Consider the following 23838-nt stretch of genomic DNA (forward strand, 5'->3'; position numbering starts at 1 on the left):
TCCTTCATAGTGTAATTCTAGGGAGTATGAGAGTTACTCTTGTCGTTCGGTCCTGATCCTGCAGCTGATATTATACTGACCTGTACCTGTACAAAACTACATTCACTCTAACAGAGCTTCATGTGGTATCGGTGGTTTGCTCACATGTATGCTTTCAGGATCAGAGCTGTAGACTATATCTACTGGTGCTATCACAGTTCTGATGAATGAAATTATAAAATCCAGTTCACAAATTGTATTGTTTGACCCTTTTAGGATAACTTTGTAGTAGCTGATCTGAGGGGGGGGGGGGGGATTCTGAAAAGCTGGTGTCATTGATAGTTAATTTATCTTCCTTAGAAACCTCAAACATCTACTTAGCAATCTTCCATTGTTTAGATTGTGCTTAATTTTTGTTGATTACATTAAAATATAAATCAGGGTAACTGATCGGGCAATCAAAATTCTAATGTATGTTGTGTTAACACTTAGATGTTCCTTAAATTCAAGGCATTTTAGCATAAGTATCCCAAGTCCATTCACTTATTTGTACCATTTCTATTCATTCTTATTTTACATACCCCTATTTAAAGAATGTTTTAAATATTTTTACTTTTTTCCATGAAAAAGTATAGATCGCATATAATCGTCCAAGTAACTATACAGTAATTCTAATTTGAAGGATAACTGTTACCACCTCTGGTTTATATGTTCAACTCAGTTTCATTATCATTCATTTGAGTACAAGTTATAGCTACCTCACCTATATTCTTTGAATTGTCCATACACACAATTATTTTTGAGCATGATTCTTTAGCATTAAGTGTTTAAAGCAGGAATGGGTAAGAGCCTGAGTTCTTACCCCGATTTTATTGGGGACTGTTCAGATGAAGGGTTTTGCTTTGGATCCATTTCCATTCTAAAACAAACATGACTAATGTGGTGGTCTATGCTGACCATTGGTCAGTAAAATAATTGAGTTCATGTTCTTTGGGATAGCAGACAAATCTCTTTTCTTAACTGTGTAGGTCCTGCCCTTGAACTTGAAAAAGGAAAACCAGAATCCATTGAGCCTGAGCCTGAGATACAGAAAACATTCAGTGAGGAAGCAAATACATCAACATACTATCCTGCCCCTGTTCCAGTAATGGACAAGTATATTCTCGAGAACGGAAAGGTATTTGAAACTAAATACTTTATAAATAGTCTTTAACTGTTCTTCGGGTGGATTTCATACCAAACTTTCATGACATTAGAGTCTTTGCTGTAAGCTACTATTGTGTTTAGTGTTTTCCTAAATTTTCACAAAGTACAATAGTATCCGTATAATAAGATTACAGGAACATCAATCACTGTGTGTGTCACTCTGAAGCTTATGTCTGTAGAGTTGGTAGGAAATAATGGAAATAGCTACAAACATGGTTGGTGGCCCTTTTTTTATTCAGAATATCCTCAGGATGAATCATCATTGGGTATTGTGATCTGTTACCATCCAGTTTTTAATTTATAGCCATTTTGACTTGACAGATTACACCTACAGCTACAGAAAGGCATGTATCTATGGCATGCCAAAAGTTCTAAGATCACTGTGATCTCAGAGGTAACTCAACCAATTGCCTCCTTTACAGCCAAGTTGAATGCAACAGTTTCACTGGTTGTATGAGGGGGACATGGATTTTGGCAACTGCCACCTGCACAAAACACAGATCTCTCAGTGCAACCTTCTCTAGACACACATCAACACGACCACCCCCACACACTGCAGTCAGCACACACAGTAACCCCAAACATGCCTCACCACAACATATACCCTTCATTCACAATGTGTACAAATTCACATCTCTTCCTGCACAACACAACACAACCCCCCATTCAACAGCACAATCAGCTCACACCACAACTCCAAACATCTGAGTATCTAAAATGTTTGTTGAGTCTGTGAGAAAACAAGTACAAACATGGTTGAGAGCGCTTGTTGTTCACAAGGTTCTGTCATCACTGGAGGTTCATGACTTGTTACTGTCCAATTTTTAAGTTCTCAGCCATTTTCAGCTTTTTTACATTTATGACTTTACGAATTACACCTGTGTGACAGCATGGGGTTGGAGGTACTAATCCCTAAGTAATAGACAGTTATACAAATATGTACCATATTTGAAACTGATAGTTGGTGGTGGTGTAAGATCAATGCTACTTTGAAGTGAATGCACACAGTCAATATACGGAAAAGGACACAATGAATAAACTTAAGTGTTTACATAAATCCACTGGAATTATACCATGCTCGGCAGATCCCCATTCCTGGGATGTGTATGCAGTCAGTGCCACAATTGGAGAACCTCTGGAAAGCAATATCCACATCAGGCTCCACCGTGGTCCTTTTAGCTACCAAATATTATTTCATGTAGTTACAGTGGCAGAAGAACATAGCACATTCCATTTCACCTTAAAATCAACATTACACTATTGATTGCATCTGGTTTTTGACACGTCCCTTGAATATGAAGTTAAAATAATAATTCATTGTTCTGTATTTTAACAGAGATATCCAAACAGTTTGTTGGGATTTAGATTGTTGTAACCATTTTAAAACAATTGATACATTTTGGTGACACACTTAAGGTGGCTAATTTTTAACATTTTCACTAATTCGTACAATTCTTTTTAACCTGAACTGCAGTGGAGTTGTAGAAAGGCTGTTTTACAAACTTCACACTGTGTGGTATTGGATGTGGTCTTGGTACGATTCTCTCTCATGTCAGAGAAACTCTTCTCTATCCCAAAAGAGAGGACAGCATTACAAAATATTAAAGATGAGCCTGTGGCATTCATGAAAAATGTTGATCTAAGGTGTGTGTTAGTCAGATACATTGTTCATGTTGTCATGGTTACTAAAGTATTCTGTTCTTGTTTGTTTTTGTTCTTGGAGGTTGATCCTGTGCTTGGTGATTTCAGTGGCAAAGCTCCCATTGCCTTCACCAGGCAAAGGATCTTACACTTGGTGTCTGTCATCCAAAGATCACAAAATACTTACAAAAAATTGATTTCATTAGGCCTCACAACACTACCTCTGAGAGTAGTAGATAAGTATTATCATGCCCGTTTTACAGAAGGGTAAAATGAGGGTGGGGGAATAAGTTGCTTGCATAAGAATATACAGCAAGTTAGTAACAGCTGGAAATTATAAAAGAGAAACAGGATTCCTGTGGTCAAGTGGCCTGCTGTAACCACAGACATCTATTTGATACCAACAATAACATTTCATTCAAATAAATGAAAAGCTTTCAAAGAATGGAGACTGTTTGAAACATGAATCTGTAAAAAACGTTTGTTATAACGGGCTATTTTAAAATATTTTAAGTAAAAACTAGTGAGTTACATGATGTACTTAAGGCCTAGAAAGAGACTAAGGTATCTGTGCATGTTAATATGGAGTAGCTAGCTATACCATGGAATACATTATACTTAGCTTTTTGATAAAATGGAGCATTCAGCTTTCTGGTTTTCATTTAGTAGTCAAACCCAGAATTCAGCACTTCAGAGTGCTACTGATTTTTTGTTTTAAATCTCCTTGAAATATTCTAAACTACTACATTGTTTCTTATTTAGAGGTATTTGTATTTTAGTCTTGGAAAGTCCAAAATCATCCTGATTTCTGAGTGCTGGCTGCTGGCTATGAGTGGAGTTGTTTTACAGAGTATGGGGATGGAGCCAAAAGAAAATACTTTAAAATAAATAAATAAAATAAAATAAAGTAATTAAATAGAGACTGATCAGAGTGGAGAAAGGGAAGTAATTGCATATCGAGGATTATGTAACTTGTTTGTCTGTTTATCTGGTTTTTTTCACCTATGTAGTAACATTCTTTAAAATATCTGGTGATGAAAGGAATATTTTTATGCATGACTATTTAAAAAACAAACTATAATCTGCCTTTTGCAGTTTTATCTCTGTCTAAAGAAATTATATACAGAAGAGGCAATTTGCTTTGTGTTCATCATACTTTCAGGAAAAGTAGACTCTTTACTTGATTGCCACATGGCAATCGGTAACTAGAACATTAATATTTCTACAGTTAAGGTTTTAAACAATGCTACTTAAGGACACTGTGAAGGGACTGTCATCTCTTGATTGCCTCCTTACAGCTGGGTGCGGTATTTACTCTTGGGGGAATTCTGCGCATCTGCGGACACACACAATTCATCTGTCTCGCATAATTTTGTATTTTCCCGCATAAAAACATTTTGCCTAAGTGCTGCAGTTCTGCCTTTTGCCCACCAGAGGCTGCTGTGGTGCTAGAACAGCCAGCATGAACGCAGCTGGCTGTTCTGGCACCACAGCAGCTTCTGGTGGGCAAAAGGCAGAACTGCAGTATTTCTGGGGCAGAATGTTTTTTTTATGCGGGAAAACACAAAATTCTGTGCCTAGTGCTGTAGAATTGCCCCCGGAGTAGAGTTCATAACAGCACCCTGTCTGTGGAGCAAGATTAGAACAGAGTGGGGCACAAAGGGCTGCTGTGGGGTTCAGAATAGCTATGGGGAGGGGGGGGACACAGACTGGAGCATGGGCTCAGGAGCTAGTGGGGATGGGAAGGTGGCTGCAGAGACCTATGAGGATGAGGGGTACATGGAGGGGGCAGATGTGCCTGACTGAATGTGAGAGGCTTGGGGTCAGCCAGGATCTGCATGGGGGAGGCTTCCCAACATCCTAACAATTCCCCCTCCCCCAAGAAAAACCTCCCACCCACACCCAACACCCTCCAGATTCACTCCTAGGCTCCTTCCCTCTCCCTCAGCTCCTCCGTTACCCCTGACTCCCCCAAGCCTTTGCACTGCTTCTGACAGGTGCAGGAAATACGGTTCTGTATTGTAATTTAAATGTATTGCACAAGGTTCTGTATTAATATGCCTAGTAAGGAATCTATTTGTCCAAAAAAAAAAAATCTTTTTTTTTCTCTCTGCATTGTTAGACATACTTGCTGACAGATATTTTGAAATAAATTACCAAAATAATTGTAACTGGCATGATTATATTGTGTTGTTTTGACAAATAAAATATATAGAATTTTGCAGAATTTTCAAATGTGTGCAGAATTTTTAATTTTTTGGTGCAGAATTCCCCCAGGAGTAGGTATTGCCGTCCTCCTCTCATCCCTGGTGTCTTCTGCAGTCTTCCAGCCAGCCAGTCTTGGTGGGTCTTCCATGGCTTGGCCCTCTGGCCAATTCACAAAGTCCAAATGAACCCCTTCTGGGGTATTAAAGAGTCCAATAAATAAACGGTCTCTTTGTCCTTGCTCGGGTTGTCAGCCCCATCTCTGGGGCCCTTTAAATTCAGCGTTTTGTTCAGGCTCACAAATTAGCTCCATCCTCTCCTTGGAGTTTATACCACTTTACCTGTGGCCAGTAGAGGAACCTGGGCCCACCCGCTACTCCGAGTTCCAACCCAGGGACTATACACAGTGGCCACATGCTGTTTGATTTAATTTTTTCTGCTTCTTTCCTTGGTGTTTTCCCACCTGGGTCCTTTAGCTTTACCCTTATCTCAGGTCCTCTCTCTCTCCCTCCATTCAAAGCAAGCTATGCAAAACACAGTCAGAAAACAAACTCGGGCTATTCTTCAAGTTCCTTTGGCCAGGACTGCTAAGGCCAGGCAGCTCCTTTTATTTTGGGTCATCAGGGCCTAGGTTGGCTGTTGCTTGCCTTTCTAGCTTTTAGAGGACCAGGTCTCTCTGGTTTCCAAAATGGCCACTCTGGAGACTCCTCTGCGGGCATGGTTGAAAGACCTACCTTTGCTGCTCTTTTCATTTAAGCTTGCTGCTACTTGGGACCGGGTGTAGTAGGACCACAGGGCTCCCAGCAGGGAGCCACAAAGGCCAAATACACCATATCACAGACACTGTTATAATAAAAATAGTTTTCAGGCAATAGCTTGCAGTCCTAACTCAGGAAAAACTCCAGTTAAAGTCATTGAGAATTTTTATTGAACAGAGACTCAGAGATTGGACCTATGTAATTTAAAAATGTCTTTGCCCAATTTTCAGTGAACGTAATGAGAGTGTTCACATGTATAAAGTCACTCATTTATGTGTGAGGTGTGCAATGCAGATCTTTTATATGAGTAACGTAGATAACATTTTAGATAAATGAACATGAAAGATGTAAAAAATCAAACTTAATTTTACTGTTAGACTATTTATTTTCCTTTTTTCCTTCTTCCTTCCCTTTTCCTTTAACAGTATTACAGAAATATTGTTGCATTTCTCCATAATAGTAGTTCAGTTGTAGCTATTAGGAATGGACAAACTTCACTGATGGAATTAGGTTTTGTGAAGCTTGCAAGCAGCCCTTTGGGTTCAAAGGGTTAACAATTAATTGGCGTGCTGGACTTCTCCAACCACCACCCTTGTAATTTAAACAGGGGGGCCTAATTCAGCTCCAATTGAAGTCAACATGAGGTTTATCACAGACTTCAATGGGACCAGAATTTGGTCCATTGTGTGCTTCCCTCCCCGCCACCTCCCACAGCATGATTTGAATAAATTCTGTTCTCCTGGCAAAAGGGAAGCCTGTGCTGTGTACTTAGAGTAGGACCTTTTTCCTTGCCCCCAAATTAGGCTGGCACAAGTGATTGGCTTGAATACAGTGCATATAGCGAGTACTAGATATACTTGCTCATTATAATTTTTCTCTGTCCTATTTCTGGTCCTTTTATCATAGTCTTTCAGGACAGAGACTATGGGGGAAAAAAAGTTAAGAGTAAAAGAACTGGAAAAACGGAGGAAAGTGAAACACACAATGTAAGCGTTTGACTCAAACTTACTGACCCACAATGTTGGGCAGGGTTCAAAACTAGGCAAACTGAATTTGCTTAGTCTTAATTACTATTATTATAGTACGTAATGCTAGTGTTCATACAGTACTTGGATACTATTGTGTGCTGTGTACCATAGATGTTAAGTTGTTTGTTTTATTACTACCTTCTAGGTCCATCTGGGCAGTGGAATCTGGGTAGATGAGGAGAAATGGCACCAGCTGCAAGTAACGCAAGGAGATTCAAAGTATACAAAAAACCTAGCTGTAATGATTTGGGGAACAGATGTTCTCAAGAACAGAAGCGTCACAGGAGTTGCAACCAAAAAAAAGAAAGATGCAGTTCCCAAGCCACCTCTCTCACCTCACAAATTAAGCATTGTCAGAGGTAGGTTACTTGAAAACTAGGTTCCTACTGTGGAGTTTAAACATTAATCAGCTAGATGAAAAATGCTTCTATCTTATGTAAAATTCATCCACTTAAAAACTAAAATAAAAGTTACTGTTGCAACACACACTACTCCCCTCCCAAAAACAGACACTTGTTTGAATAGCCAGACCCAGTGCAGTCCTTCGAGGGCCCAGTGCTACAAGATGACTTTGGTGGGGTTCAGGGTGCTCATCATGTCAAAGCAGGCATTTGCAGGATAGGCCCCAAATGAGCTTTGCAGACAGCACTCTCTGTTGGAATTTGTTGATAACTTACTGATGTTTTGTAATGCATGTATCACTTTTGACAAGCACTGGAATAACTTTACAACATTACAGCTATCCATTGGGAGAGAGCCTTTCATTTCTCCCATCTCTAATATACAACTCCCTCTGGGGTGGGGCACAGAAGCCATTATTATAATGTCTGTACAAATCTTCATCTCCCCCTTCCAAAAACAGATGTATAACAGCTTTTCCATTTGAACCAAAGTGAAGTTAGATGGGTAGAAATCAATTTCTGTTCCTAAGTTGGAATTTGAGCAAGAAATGTAGATCAGTGACCCTAACTGGGCAAGGAGGATTGTGATGAGACCTTGAATAACCATGAGCAAGCATCCCATGTGCAAGGTGCTGAAAGAGTCAGAACAGTGGTTGTCCTTTATTTTAAGTGACTAATAAAGTTCAATCTTTTTGTATCATCATGCTTGCATTTTACACTGTCACTTCTAATAGTCGTCTTTGGTTCTACAGAGTCCTCTCTGTTAGAACTGAGCCAATTCTGCATGGAATTTTTATCAAGAGTGGGGTGTTAGCCTCTGCATTCTGCCTCCTAAAGCTCCTTGTGCAGTTTCAGTGGGATATTATTCTAAATTGCTGTGTAGGGTTCCTGCGAGCTGTATTAAATAGCAGCTGTATTCCAAATCAAAAGTGGCTGTATTTTGGAAGCAGGAAATATAATTTCTGTATGTATAGGTTATAAAGTTATGTTATTTCCAATTCCCTCATCCCAACTCACTCCTGTAATTAGTTATGCTCATTTGTTGTGCCTTGTCCTTCAATTGGATAATAAGAATTTTGGGGCAGGGGACCATGCTTTCTTCTGTATGTTCAGTGCCTTGCTAAAGGGGCTCCATTTCTGGTGGGTGGCTCTTGGCGCTACCACAGCACCACTAGTAAAGTAGTGTGACATAATATTCTGGTTGTAATGAAACCACTGAGTAGCTATGACTGTCGCTCACCAGCTTCTACTAGCAATAATTGGGTAAATCTGTCCAGGAGAAATGAATGGTCACTTAAAAAAAGTAATGGTTCCTGTAGATGATTAAAACAGACTTTTTTTTATAGGTAACTGATTATAGGGTATGGAGTTCTGCTTGTTGGCTATTACTTAGTGGGTTTTTTTTCCCTCCACCAAATCACTGTATGAAGACTACCGTAGAATACAAACGGGGCCACCACCACCCTGGACCCCTGCTGTGGGGCTTCCCTGGACCCTTTGAGGCTGGCCAGCAAACTGACCCTCACCCTGTGGAGCCGTGTGCCTACCCGGACCCTTGCTGCACACCTGCCCTGACCCCAGACCCTCACCATGGGGCTGGCTGCCTGCGGCAGCCCACCCTGGACCCCACGGGGCTGGGTGGGGCCAGCCAGCTGCCCTGACTCCAGACCCCTGCTGTCTGGCCCCTGACCTCGCCACATGGCTAGCTGCCCGGACCCCTGTAGCAGGGCTGGCTGTGGCCCACCCTGGACCCTAAGGGGCGGGCTGGCTGCCCTGATTGCAGACCCCTGCCACGTAGCTGCCCTGGGCCCTGTGGGGCTGGCTGTCTGGCAGACCCGGACCCCCACCATGTGAGCTGCACAGCTGCCCCAACCCTGGACTGCCGGTGCGGGCCCGGCTGCCCCCACCCCCAATACCCACTGTGGGGATGGCTTCTGCAGCCTACCCCGGACGCTGCGAGGTTGGGTGGCCCCCGCGCAGCTGCCCTGACCCCGGAACCCCGTCATGCAGGGCTATGGGGCTGCTTGCCCTGGACCCCTGCCACATGGCTGCCTCAGAGCCCGCAGGGCCAGCTGCCCGCCCTGGTTCCCTGCCATGTGACTGCCCCGGATCCTGGACCCCCGCCGCGGGGATGCCCCGACTCCCGGAGCCGACTGCCTGCCCCAGACCCTGCCATGTGGGTGGGCTGGCTGCCCTGGCCCCCCCGCGAGCTTGTGGGGCCAGCCAGCTGCCCAGACCCCCACTGCGCAGCTGCCCCAGATCCTGCAGCTCACAGGACTGGGCAGCTGCCCTGGACCCTGGGTCCCCAAACCGTGGGGCCAGTGGGAGCCCCAGATCCCTGACCCGCAGGGTCAGCCGCCAGCCCTGACCCCAGACTCCTGCCAGATGGGGTGGGCCAGCAGCCCTGACCCCACTGGGCAGCGTGGACACCTCTGCGCTGGGCAGTCGGGAACTTGGTGGCCCTGGTACGTTGGCAGTCATTAGCACAGAGCTTGGCCCACTGAGAACTGCTGCACTATAGGCAGTCTCCCCATGCAGCCATTTGTCTGCTGCCTGTGATGTGTGTAGGCAGCAGCAGGGGATGCCAGAGCAATTCTTCTGTTTGCAACATCAGGCAGTCTGTGGGCCTGATATTTTTCTCTAAGTCAGGCTTCTCTGGTTTTCACCTGAATCAGTAGGGTACTGCCACTTGATGCCTAGATCAGTCCCTGAAACTTTGAAATCGATTGGATGCAGTGTTCAAAAGTTATCACGCTACAGACACTGGAATGCTATGACATTGAGTGTAGGGCCTTGCTGTGCATGGCCAATGACATGGACTGTGCACCTAAACAAAGGAGTACAATTCTCTTTACGCACCTGTGCACACTACCTGAATCTCAGATCCAGGTGCGTAGGAGACAATGGGCTACTTGTCTACTTACACCCTCAACGTAGCTGGACGACAAGGAATGGGTGGATCCTATCTCACTGATCAGTAGCTAAACCAGAAGCCTTATACCAGCAGTAAATTATTCCCCCTTGTTGCCCTCAGAGTGGTGGACAGGAAGGAAGTAGGGGAAGAATTGTGGCTCATGGAGTATGTCTGAGTCACAATGGCTCCTAGGGCCACTTTTGAATTGGTACAACTTACACATTACCACTTGCTCGGGGCACTGGTAAAGTCACAATATTGTCTGTATTTATGTGGCAGGTCCCTTGGGCAGAAACCCCCTATTTGTTAGTAATAGTTCAGTGGTATACTACTGAAGTTTCTATAGTGATGTAATGTTCTGCCTTGAGCACAATGAATCTGTCAGCGTTTCAGTTAATTCCCCCACTGTTTGCCGCATTATTTCAAATCATATTTTACTGCATATTGGTATCCCAGCTATCAGTCTGCCTGCCAATTTAGTAATAGCCAATAAATTTTCCAATGAAGAGTTCATAAAATTCACATTGTTTCAGATGTTTTCACCATTTTCTAGTTCCAGAATAGCTTATTTAAAATACATTTTAAAAGGACAGAATTAGCTCTTAAGGTGGCTAACATCTCTTGCTGCTTAAAAATCCCTACAGTGTAGTATATTATACAGAAGTTATAAAAAGTCTGATGCATGAGCACTGTTATAAACCTTGTTAATGCAAAATATAACCTTTTATAAAACTTCTGAGCAGCTTCAAAATGAAATACAAAGCATAAATACTTAATTTTCATAACTTTTGAATAAAACTTGTTAATTAAGCAATAATCTCTATCGCTTTCTAGTATATAAAGCAATAAATGGCTGCTAAAATTGATTACTAGCCAAAGCAAAGCAGAGATTGTTTAATCAATCCTGGAAGCTATTTATTACTAGTAGCCTACACAACAATAGAGATTATTTCAGTTATAAAACAAATAACAAAATGCATATCTGATTTTAAGGAGCTGAAAGTAGGGTGCTACCTCTCTAATTCATTGCAGAAAAACAGATTAGATCCTGCAACTTGCTAAATGCCATCTGGGGGTGGTGGAGTGTGGTCTGAGCTCCCACTGGCCTCACTGATTTGATTTTTTAATTAATTATTATTATTTATTTTGTATTTACATTCCAGTAGAGCGGAGCCTACAATATGCAAAGTACTGTACAACACCAGAGCAAGATGGTCTCCACCCCAATCTAGTAAACCAACAAAATACAAATGGTTGGGAAGAGATGTATAACCAAGATATAGCCATATTAATGTATACTACATAAATTTTTTTAAAATGTGAAATAAATGTCCCCTATCTCCTACTGCTTCTCCTCCTAACCACTATTATTTGGCTAATGTCTTGTAGGTGTGACGGTAGAAGTGACTTGAAGGAGGAAAGGGTAGTGGCCTGACAGATCATTTTCAGTAAGGGTGTTCCATGTCGTCTGGAAGAAAGCTCTAAGACTGTTCTGGGAGATGTGGACAAATGAAGGGGTTAAGGTTGGCATTGATGACAGAGAGGGTAGGAGTGACACCATATGAGTTTGGATTTACCCCCATTTCTACTCATGAGGCCAGTGCAATGTCATAACTTGTGAGCTTATTGTGCCCTACAAAGATTCAAATATGGCAAGCCTAAACTTGTGCCAGATAAAGGGGACCAAACCAATGAATCAGAGAACCCTTTTATTGTACAATAGAACACTATATTAAAAAAATATACAAGTTGCTTATGAAGTGCTGGCTCTGTAGTACCTTGAGCATGTTTTATTTGCTGTAATTCCAGCACAGGGCTAATTTCTTTCCTTAAAAATAATAACTGCTGTTCTCTTACTTCTCCCCCCAGAATGTTTGTATGACAGAATAGCACAAGAAACTGTGGATGAAACTGAAATTGCACAGAGACTCTCCAAAGTCAACAAGTACATCTGTGAAAAAATCATGGATATCAATAAATCATGTAAAAATGAAGAAAGGAGGGAAGCAAAGTACAATTTGCAATAAATTTTGGATTTTTAATAAAGTCTTAGTGTTTTACTTATGTCGTCTTGATTTGTGTGGAATTTTTGCTGAGGGGATTAAACTGGCTTTTAGTGTGGATCTCATTCTGAAATGTTGATGTATTTTTAAGCAGTTTTGTAAAATGGCTAGATATGTAACCTGCTTTAAAGTGATTTCAGATACAGAATCATAAAAATGTAGGACTGGAAGGGCCCTTAGGTCCTCTACTCCAGTCCCCTGCACTGAGGCAAGGCTGAGTATTAGCCTGAGAAGCACTGTTCTAGATATCTGATGTGGGGGACCGGCAATTTTTTTTTTCCAGTGTGCGCGCAGACTAGCAGCCGATGGCTCACGGACCGGCACCAGTCCACGGACCACCACTTTGAGTAGCACTGATCTAGAAGACTATCCCTGACATGTGTTTATCTTAACCTCCACTGACTGAGATTCCACCACCTCCCTAGGTAATTTGTTCCTATGTAATGTGATTAACTACTCTTACAGTTAGGAAGTTTTACCTAATGTGTAACCTAAATCTCCCTTGCTGTAATTTAAGCCCATTACTTGTCCTGTCCTCAGTGGATAAGGAGAACAATTTATCACCCTCCTCTTCATAACGACTTTTACCTATTTGAAGACTTATCTTGTCCCCTCCTCAGACTTCTCTTTTCCAGACTAAACAAACACAGTTTTTTTCAGTCTTTCCCCATAGGTCATGTTTTCGAGAACTTTAATCATTTTCCCCCATCCCCCCTGGATTATCTCCAGTTTTTCCATATCTTTCTTGAAGTGAGGTGCCCAGAACTGGACACTATTCCAGAGCCTTATGAGTGCAGAGTAGAGTGGAAAAATTACTTCTTGTATCTTCCTTACAACACTCCGGCTAATGCATCCCAGAACGATGTTTGCTTTTTTTTTGCATCTTTATACACGTTATAAATGTACACTCTATGCCATTATCTAAATCATTAATGAAGATGTTGACTAGAACCAGACTCAGCACAGATCCCTGCAGATCCGCACTCGATATGCCCTTCGAGCTCAACTGTGAACTATTAACTGCTCTCTGAGTACAGTTTGCATGCACCTTACAGGAGGTTTGTCCAGGCTACATTTCCTTAGTTTGCTTATGAGAAGGTCATGTGAGACTATCAAAAGCCTTACTAAATAGTGAAAGTCTATTACCTAATGCATTAGTCCATTAAACAGTGAAAGCTCAAAGGAGAGTGAAACTCCCAGGTTGTTCCAATGCATTGCAACATGCTGACTGCAGTTCTGGTTCGGTTGTGATTCTGCAAACACTGACCTGCATTTTTGTTCCAGTGAAGTCTGTTTGATGCTACATGGACAAATCTCTATGTAGGATCTGGGCCATAGTAAACCTCTGCTTAAAGTGAAGTTCTGGTGGGAAAAAAAAACTCGTTACTGTAAGAAAGTTTCACTGTACTTTGCAGTGTGCTTTCCTGGAACTGCCTATAAATTTGCTTGCTTTTATGATCTTTTGTTTCTATTTTAGTATATTTGCTCTAGAGCAGCTGAACAGTGCTTCCTTATAACTTATCTTGACCAACTAGGTAACCATTAGTTTCAATTAAAAAAGCCAAAACAAAACACTTAACTTTTCTCCAAGTTTTAGTATATGAATGACTTGTAAACATTTCTAACAGGAACTCAACTGATGAGCTTTTCAGACATAAGGGAAACTTTCAGATAGAAAGTATTATATTTATGCAACCTATTCAGAAGGTATGTGTTACAGTTACTCTTGGAGCACTACATTCTTAATGGTATTTATATTTCTTTTCTGAATGTATAAAACAGTAATAGAGAATATAAAGATTCTGTATGCAAGAAAAATGGGTAATAGAAAAATAAGATCATCTAGTACCAATTATATTGAGTCCATAAATGAGCTATGGAAATATTTGAACACAAGCTTAAGCATCAAGAGAACTTATTTTCTGGATTGGAGTCAGTCAGGCTTATGGCACAAAATCAAAGAAATATTTGCTTGTGGCATGACTGAATGACCCCTTAATGGTTGTAACTGGATGAAATCAGTGTCTTCTAGTGGGTCTTGTTTCATGCAAGGGATTTGGGAGTAGATGCTATAGAGAAAATAATTTAAATCCTGCAAATCCATAAACAACTGAACAATCTAGAAGATAAAGAGTGTCTAACTGATAGCACTTCTATAAAACTGTATTTACAAAAGTGTGGTTATCAATAATAGGTATGCAGTGTTGCAGCTATCAGAGGCAGGGTGTAAGGCCTTATCTACACTGCCACTTTACAGCGCTGCAACTTACTCAGGGGTGTGAAAAAACACACACACACCTCAAGCGCTGCAAGTTTCAGCGCTGTAAAGTGGCAGTGCAGACAGTGCACCAGCACTGGGAGCTACTCCCCTCACGGAGGTGGGGTTTTCTTGGGCTGGTGCTGCAACTACACAGGAATGTTAAAGCGCTGCCGTGGCAGATAAATTCGTGGAGGATAGGTCCATCAATGGCTATTAGCCAGGATGGGCAGGAATGGTGTCCCTAGACTCTGTTTGCCAGAAGCTGGGAATGAGTGACGGGATGGATCACTTGATTATCTGTTCTGTTCATTCCCTCCGGGGCACCCGACAGTGGCCACTGTGGGAAGACAGGATACTGGGCTAGATGGACCCTTGGTCTGACCCAGTAGGGCCATTCTTATGTAGTGAAGACAATGGAAAGACATGATGGGTGAGGTAATACCTTTTTATTGAACCAATTTCTGTTGGTGAGAGAGACAAGCCTTTGAGCTACACAGAGCTCTTCTTCAGGTCTGGAAAGTAGGACAGCTAAATGCAAGGTTGAACAGATAGGTTAGCGTAAATAATCAGCACATATTGAAGTGACCATTCAAGGTGAAGTTGTCCCTTTACACTCCAGTAGTCATAGGATTAACAGGGGTTAGTGGGTTACAGATTGTTGTAATAAGCCATAAATACAGTATCTATTTAGACCATGATTTTTAATGTCGAGCAAAGTTATGAATTTAAGCTCCCAGGCTTGTGTTTTCAATGTCTTGTGCAGGTTTCTGTTGAGCATGAGGACTGAGACTTTGTGAAAAGTATTCACCACAGATGATAGAGTGGGTTTTGGGGTTTTGTTTTTTTTTTTGTGTGTCCTTTTATCAGATTGTTCTGTAACCCACTAACCCCCCTTTTTGTCATGACTGCAGGAGTGTTAAGGGGCCACTTCACCTTGAATGGGCCCTTAGAATACTGCTAACTACTTATACATCCGATGAAGTGAGCTGTAGCTCACGAAAGCTTATGCTCAAATAAATTGGTTAGTCTCTAAGGTGCCACAAGTCCTCCTTTTCTTTTTGCGAATACAGACTAACACGGCTGCTACTCTGAAACCTATGCTAAACTATGTGTTTGATCTTGTATTTAGCTGTGACACCCTGCATACCTTTCCCAGACTTAAAGAAAAGTTCTGTGTAACTCGAAAGCTTGTCTCTCTCTCCAACAGAAGTTGGTCCAATAAAAGACACCCACCTTGGTTATCAATAAGTCGTTAGTTCACTGATTTGAGTGTCAACACCCTTCCTTCCCCCAAAGTCTGCATTTGGTAGTTTTGGGATGCTAACAACTTATCTTCCATTAAACACTTGAATACTGATAGGAATGAACACTATGGCTTAACCTATTGAAACTTTCTATATGTATTGGGATAATTTGAAAGCAACATTGCAGGGATTCTTCTAGGGGATTTTAAGGAAAAAAATAGACAAATGACGCATGGTTCAGTGGATGCATTATAAACCAAAGTAATGCTGTATAGTGCCATAACAGCACTCATTTAAGTGCTTTGTTGGATCAGCGCCGAAGTATTTATAATTCGTACATTCTGAGTGTCGAGCCCATTTCGTGTAATTCTCAAAAAGTTCTTCTGAAATACAAACAGAAAAATTCCAGTGCTTTTGTTGTCTTTAGAAGGGCAATAGTTATGAAGTGAGCTGTAGCTCACGAAAGCTTATGCTCAAATAAATTTGTTAGTCTCTAAGGTGCCACAAGTACTCCTTTTCTTTTTGCGGATACAGACTAACACGGCTGCTACTCTGAAACAGAAAAGGTATGGAACGAAGTATTAGCCTAAAAGCATCACTATTCCAGACAGGACTTAAATGCTTTCCTGAACTGGGGTGCTAGGTAGGAAAGAACTGTGTTTTTACTATCAGCATATATAACAATTATTTCTTTTTTATTAAAGAGCAAAATAAAGATAAAGTTGAAGAAACAACTTGGAAACTGGGTTCCACATTTCTGGAAAATACCCATGAATTGATCTTTAAAAAGGCCATTTAGGCTTAGAGAAAATTTCTGTCATTCCCTCTCCCCTCTCTCTCTCTCTTTCCCCCTTCTTCCTGCTACCCCCTGGAACTGTTAAACACTGTACTGCTAATATAATTCCATTGTAACATTCTTTAATAATATGATAATTCTACTTTTCTTGAAAGATGAATATAGACTAAGCTTATTTGAGGCAATATTTCATGAAACCTGGGAGAAGTAGATCAGAACTGAATCAGAGATTCGGGCTCTAGTCTGTCTCCCCAAAAATCAGAGATTCAAAGTTTGTATGAATAACCAGCACCAGCATCCTAATAGAGCCTCTTCTAGACAGACTTAGCACATCAGACACCCTTCCTGCACATTGCTCAAGAATTCAAACTATTCAGAGAAGAGATCTCTCTGAAGATTTCAGTCCACCTCTCTGTGCCTACAGCATCTACCACCCTAGGTCCAAGGAGCTTTCTGCCACAGATGCATTAAAGCACCTGGATGATGCAAAGAGGTTCACTTCTAAAGTAAACACTGTGTGTATCACTGGGAACGGCTAGCTACGGTGGGTTGAGTTAAATTGTAAAGCTGGCATTTACGGTTAAATTAAAATCAATGCAAGTTTTGTTTAGGTTGACATTAAATAAGTTGGGCATCCTGAAGGCAGTACCTTCCAATAATGTATTATATTTTTAATGCAATGCAGTTTTCTGGAAACAAGCTTTTCTAATAACGGACTGGTTTCATGCACATGGTAATTGGAACTAAGGGTATGGAAGGCTTTGTTGTGAACAGTAATCCTGTACAAACCATCCCTTTGATCAGTATCCATTCTTTACCTCTTCCTCTGAAACAGTATAAAGAACAGATTAGGCTTTTCCCCACTTTATTTACTGTTTCAAGTAGGCAAAGCTGTCATGTGACTCTACAGAATTACCCACCAATGAAAAAGTATATACATTTGAACTCCTAAATGAGGTACATTTTTCTGAATTAGAATGTTGATTGCTGGATTTACTGTGAATTTAATGTCAGTATTTTTTTTATTGCAGATACCAATCTAGTAAATGTGTTAACTCTCCCATTATCCAGCCCATCTTTGTGTGGTGTTCGTACCGTCAGTGTTGGTCTGCCATGTTGATTTCTAGTTTTTGCAAGACTGGTGCCTGCAAACTTTTCCCCAATCGCCATATATGCTTGATGTTTTATAACACTCAAGCAGATACAGTGGACACAGTTACAGAATTTTGACTGGAAATGATAGGATTTTATTAAACTCCATGGCAGCTCTAACATTCTAAGGTTAGTGCTGTGTTATCATTTGATAGTGTAAACTTGGATTTGTAAATATCAAAAGAAAAAGCACTTCAAAGGGACCAAGTTTTATATTATCCTGGAGATCAATGCATACTGTTTACCTTCTTTTCTCAAAGGGGGAACGGAGTACTATTGTTACATAAATGATCTCTGTTCTTTGTTGCCACACGTTACAAATTACAGCAGCAATATTCATGACCTGATCCATAATAATGTGCCTCTGGCATTCTTGCAAAGAAGAAAGATTAGAGCTAACAAAGAGAGATTTATTTTCCATTAATGATAGTATAAGGGAAATGAGCTAGTATATTAGAGAATCCAAACAGATTTTAATACCTCACTCATTTATACAAAATGCCTATCAACTCAATTAAAAAGAGAAGGGGGGGGGAAGCATTTGTCAGATCTGCCTGTTATAGACAGGTTTGGCTTTAGTAATGCTTTATGGAGATGGAGGATTTTTTAATACAGTCAGTCTAGAATTCTTGTATTTATTTAGTCATGTGAAAGCAACTGTCAATTGAAGCAGCTTGTTATGTTGCATTTGGACAGCCAGTGAGCTTGACTGTGAAATGAAAGTGCAGTTCCCCTGCAGGAAGTAATTTCATTGCACTGCAACTTTGATGCTGTATCTGACGGGATACCTGTGCTACTCCTTTCTTGTCTTAAGTGTCGATTATTGTCCTATTGGAAGTTCTAAGTAGCAATAAATTGAGCTAGATTAAGTCCAGGGGGACTTTTTTCAGTGGGACTTAATAATGAGATTTCAAGATCATTAGACTATGATCAGCCAAAATATGTGGCATTTCAAAAATAAAACTATTAAGCACAGATCACTGTTTAAAATAATGTTTGTCTTGACAAATTAATGGAGAGTGAGGACATTCTGAATTCATGCTGTCACATTAGCCTTACGCTCAATTGTATCTAAAAGGTGTTAATCTCATGTGGTAACAATATTCACCAATATTGGCTAGAATTAAATGTGTAGATGCAATGAACAAGCTGTGCTATTTTATAGTCTACTCGTACCCTGTTTATATAACTTGGCAAGGAACTCTGTCTCTTGGTCTGATCCGACTCCCATGAAAATCAATTGCAAAACTCCTATTGACTTCAGTGGGGTAGGTAGGATCAAGCCATACGATGGAGAACTCTAGGGACTCTGTCACTTATCAAGGGCTGGTTTCAAGTCTCCATGTGCCAGCTGAAATTTTCTTCCTCTGCTGGGGTTGTATCAACCATAGCATAAACTTAACGTGGTGGAGGGGATTTTGCTGAATTTCTTTCTAGTTGTTCTTTGTAGTGTAATGTGACCTTATTATTCTGATGTTATGATCTCTTTAGCTCTGTATTGGAAACATTTCGTTTCTTTTAGACATTAAAAAATCACTTTCATTAGAGGCATATGTGGAAAAAGATTAAAAATGCAAAAATCCTGGTTTTCAAATATTTAAAAGTCCAATTTTATGGGGGGTTGGGGGAAATTCTCATCAACCCCCAAGACTACTTTGAATGAAAAATGTCAAACTAAAATTTGTTCACATAGGACAGATGCAATCATTTGCAAGTTTTCAGTGGGAGAGTGGCCACATTTCAGAAATATCCTGGAAAATGCAATGTGTGGTTCCTCAGAATGGATTGATGAAAGATTTCACATGAAACTATGAGTATATTTGTCACTTTTTTCATGCCTCTGATTTTCAAAGGCTTGGCTGGTATACACTACAAAGTTGGGTTTGCTTAATTAGTCTGTTAACTACCCTGTAAAATGATGGGGTCTAAATTAGCTGTTACCACTCAAGAAAGAGATCTTGGAGTCATTGTGGATAGTTCTCTGAAAACATTCACTCAATGTACCATGGCAGTTAAAAAAGCAGTCAGAATGTTGGGAATCATTAGGAAAGGGATAGATAATAAGACAGAAAATATCATATTGCCTCTATATAAATCCATGGTACACCCCAGCGGGGGGTGATAGAGGTCCATAAAATCATGACTGGTATGTATGGAGAAAGTAAATAAGGAAGTAGTGGGGTTGCACTCACCTTTCACGAGCGCCCCCTGGCCAAGTGCATGTGTCTGCACTCTCTCTAGCTGTTGGTGGTGGGTCTTCGCTGATTCAGCCCTCTGGCCTGAATCAGTCTGTGAGATAAAAGCAACACAACCCCCTTTTGGGGTACAAGTCCAACAGGGGTCTCTCTCGGAGCCTTCTGTAATGTCTCTCTCAGTTTGTCCCTGCTCCAGAATAGAGCACTGACCCTGGGCTCCTTCCCTGGAGGCAGTGTCTTTGCCCTTTCAAGGCTTTTCTGGCCCCAGCTCTTCAACTGGGCCACTACAGTCCAGTCCCTCTTCTGGGGTGCCTCAAAGTCCAGGCCACTTTCCCAGTGGCTGGTGGGGGAGCCCCAGGCCCTCCCTCTACTCCAGGTCCCAGCCCAGGGACTCTCTAGATAGCAGCCATTCGCAATGTCCCTTTAAGTAGACTGCATTGCTACTCTAATTCCCTGGGCCACTTCCCGATGGCTCCTGCACACTCTCCACCCTTACTTCAGATCCTTGTTCTTGTGGAGTCCCAACAGCCAGTCTAAAGCACCATCCACTCTTCTCCAGCTCTGGCAAGGAACTGAACTTACTTTGGCCCTGCAACTCTTCTTATACTGACGTGCTGGGCCCTGAGTGGTTGCTTCCCACACAGCTGCTCTAGGTAGCTTGGAGAACTTCTCTTTTGCCCTTTCTTGGGGTGAGCTGTGGCAGGGCCACAGGGCCTCCAGCAGGAGGTCTCAGGGCCTAGACCACCCCGTCCCAGGAAGTGTTATTTCCTCCTCCTCATAACACATGAACTAGGGGTCACCAAATGAAATTAATAGGCAGCAGGTTTAAAACAAACCAAGGGATATATTTTTTTCACAAAACGCACAGTCAACCTGTGGAACTCCTTGCCAGAGGGTGTTGTGAAGGCCAAGACTATAACAGGGTTCAAAAAAGAACTAGATAAGTTCATGGAGAATAGGTCCATCAATGGCTATTAGTCAGGATGGGCAGGGATGGTGTCCCTAGCCTCTGTTTGCCATAAGGTGGGAATGAGCGACAGGGGATGGATCACTTGATGATGACCTGTTCTGTTCATTCCCTCTGGGGCCCCTGGCATTGGCCACTATCAGAAGACATGATACGGGGCTAGATGGACCTTTGGTCTGACCCCGTATGGCTGTTCTTATGTTCTTAACTACATCGCTCAGGGCTGTGAAAAATTTCACAACCTGTGTTCTATAATTAAGCCGACCTAAGTCCTGGTTTAGATGGTGCTAGGTTGACAGAAGGCTTCTACCATTGACCTACCTACCTACCGTCTATCAGAGAGGTGGATTTACTACGGCGACGGAAGAACCCCTTCCATCGCTGTAGTGTCTACGGTGCTACAGTAATACAGCTGCAGGGCTTCTAGTGTACTTGATGAAGCCATAACAGCATCAAATCAACTTCACTGATATTGTAATTTTTTTCATCATAACAGCATTGTGGAATTGTGAAGTGATGATTCATACAATGTTGAGGCAATAAAAATGTTACCAAGTGCAACTATTGTATATTTCATGCTCAGTGGGTAATTTTAAAATTTTACTATGTTGGACATTTTAAATGATTTTTCCAGTCTCTTAGGCTTCCTAAATAGGAAAAGACAATGAATTGGGCTTAAATTCATTTTTGAATAACTCTACTCATTTTTTATGTACTTGACTGGTCATTTGCTTTCGTACTTTGCAAAACACAAATAGAAATAACTGTGAGGAAGAGCTTTCCACCTAATTTCCACCTGTGTGTAATCCTGCAAGTGACCCATGGGACACCAATATGTTGCTAGGGAGATGAAAATTATGTAAACCATAATCCCAAAACTGTGGCATCCCATTGATCCTGCAGTGATGTCATAACATAACTCAGTGTAGAGGCGAAGACAAGTCAAAGGTCTTATTACAGCTTTGATAATTAGCAAACACAGCCAAAAATGGTAAAGTATGTAAAAGTTTAAAGAATTTTTGCTTAAAGCCTTACATTTAGAAAGTTTTTCCTACTTAGTAAATGGTTTCTTAAATCTTTCTCCACACATTGCAGGCAAGTATGTGTCATTCTTTCATTTTCTTGCCAGCTATTATCTAAAACCATTTGTAGCATTCAAAAAACAAAACAAAATGTCGCAATCAATCAAAAGCAAACAAACAAACAACCACCACCACCCACACATATCAGGCTGTTTGCTTTCATGATAAATTTCAATCTGATCTGATTTCCAATTCTTGAGAGATTACACCATGAAAATTCAATGAAGACTAAGAATAAAAGCTTGACTTTCGCTATGGTGTAACTGTTACAGGTAGTATGAAATATAGTACACAGGAAATGTATGGTCATTGGTAATTGTGTATCTTTCACTTTAAAATGAGTTATTATACATTTAGTGCCTCTAGAAGAAGAAACGTGTTGGACAGAGCTTATTACCAAGTAATAATGATATGTCTGTGATTCACTTTGTCAGAGAGTCCCAGTGAATGAGAGAAATGTAAAGGAAGAGCACTAGAAAGAAGTATGTGTTGGCAGTACTCTCTTACTAATGTACCAGAACCCTAAGCATCAAATCCATGAAGCTTGCACAGTGTGACTTCAATAGCAAAAAAGTACTACACTGAAAATTAGGGTCAGTCAGGTTGGATCTTTCTTATTTAAGCCAAAATTTCATTGAGAATTTGCCTGTTTGTTTTTTTTAATATATTGAATGCTAATTTAATTGAAAAAGATATTGTATTTACAATTTGCTTTGCCTGTTTTATTTGATCTTTTTAGCAAAGGGACGTTTTAATGAGAAATACCTGTATAAATAACATTTGAAGTTGAGAGTTCCAGCTAGTCAACAGTTAAAATGGTTTTACATTTGAACATGTCTAAATAGACTCTCTTTATGCAGTAGTTTCAGTACTTTGGAATACTGTATGTTCAAGGCTGGATTAAGGCAACCTGGGGCCCTAGGCACACAGTGAGAGGGGAGGCTTCTGTGGTTCCACCCCTATGGCTCTGCCCCATGGCTCCTCCCCCATTTGCAATGGCAGTGGCCAGGGCTTCTCCTTTTCCAAAGAGATAGGGGTTGGTAGAGGGTGTGGACGTCCAGTACTCACACCCGCATTGCTGGAGTGTATCTTCTTCGGTGAGTAGTCCAGGCTTACTGTCGTCTTCTCTCTTGTCACAGACCATGGCCTCTGCTGGGGTGGTGGCAGGGACCCACAGAGAAATGGCTCTTGGAACTAACACCATCTCAGAGCAGTTGTTCTAGAGGAAAAATTTCAAAGGTGATTTAGGCTCCTGTGGGCCTAACTCACTTCTTAAAGTGGAGTTTAGGCTTCTAAAGCAGTTAGACACTCTGGAAAATTTTACCTGTAGGCTTTTTGCAGACTTAGCAGACGTTGTTGTGTCAGTTAAACTCAGTTCACATTGTCAGATTTTCTTTTGCTCAGCCCCAAGGGCTAGAAAATTCCTTTTTTTAAAAATGAAAGCTTAGACTCTGATGTGATCATCATTCCAAGAGCTACGGCTCTAGGCTAAGGTTGCCAGGTGTCCAGTTTTTTACCAGAATGCTCAGTCAAAAAGGGACCCTGGTGGCTCTGGTCAGCATTGCTGACCAGGCCTTTAAAAGTCCAGTCGGCAGTGCTGCGGGGCTAAGGCAGGCTATTGCCTACCTGTCCTGGCACCACACTGCACCTCGGAAGTGACCAGCAGGTCCGGCTCCTAGGTGGGGGGGCCACGGGGCTGTGCGCACTTTCCCTGCCCCGAGCACTGACTCCACACTCCCATTGGCTGAGAACTGTGGCCAGTGGGAGCTGGGGGTGGAGTGCGATGGTGCCCGCAAGTGACAGCAGCATGCGGAGTCTCCTGGTCCCCCCTCTTAGGAGCCGGACCTGCTGGACGCTTTTGGGGTGCAGCACCATGTCAGGACAGGCAGGGAGCCTGCCTTAGCCCCGCAGCACCACTGACTGGGAGCCGCCCGAGGTAAGCCGGTA

General features: G+C 41.5%; 1 protein-coding gene across 5 annotated transcripts in view; it reads left to right on the top strand.

Annotated features, from left to right (window-relative positions):
- The window catches only part of BEND5 (BEN domain containing 5), a 1373097-nt gene that overhangs the window by 872302 nt on the left and 476957 nt on the right, over positions 1-23838 (top strand). For 3 of the 5 annotated variants that reach the window (XM_074961767.1, XM_074961770.1, XM_074961771.1), the window contains 3 exons: positions 1008-1156; positions 6963-7176; positions 12002-12174. The exons of 1 other annotated variant lie outside the window; for it this stretch is intronic. In XM_074961767.1, coding sequence (XP_074817868.1) covers positions 1008-1156; positions 6963-7176; positions 12002-12159 — 521 coding nt within the window. In that variant the 3' untranslated portion in view covers positions 12160-12174. Of the gene's footprint in view, positions 1-1007; positions 1157-6962; positions 7177-11521; positions 11656-12001; positions 12175-23838 lie in introns of those variants that run through there. One more of the 5 variants, XR_012640609.1, reaches the window with a different exon arrangement.

This window comes from Natator depressus, chromosome 8 (assembly GCF_965152275.1).
Source record: "Natator depressus isolate rNatDep1 chromosome 8, rNatDep2.hap1, whole genome shotgun sequence".
NCBI lineage: Eukaryota > Metazoa > Chordata > Testudines > Cheloniidae > Natator > Natator depressus.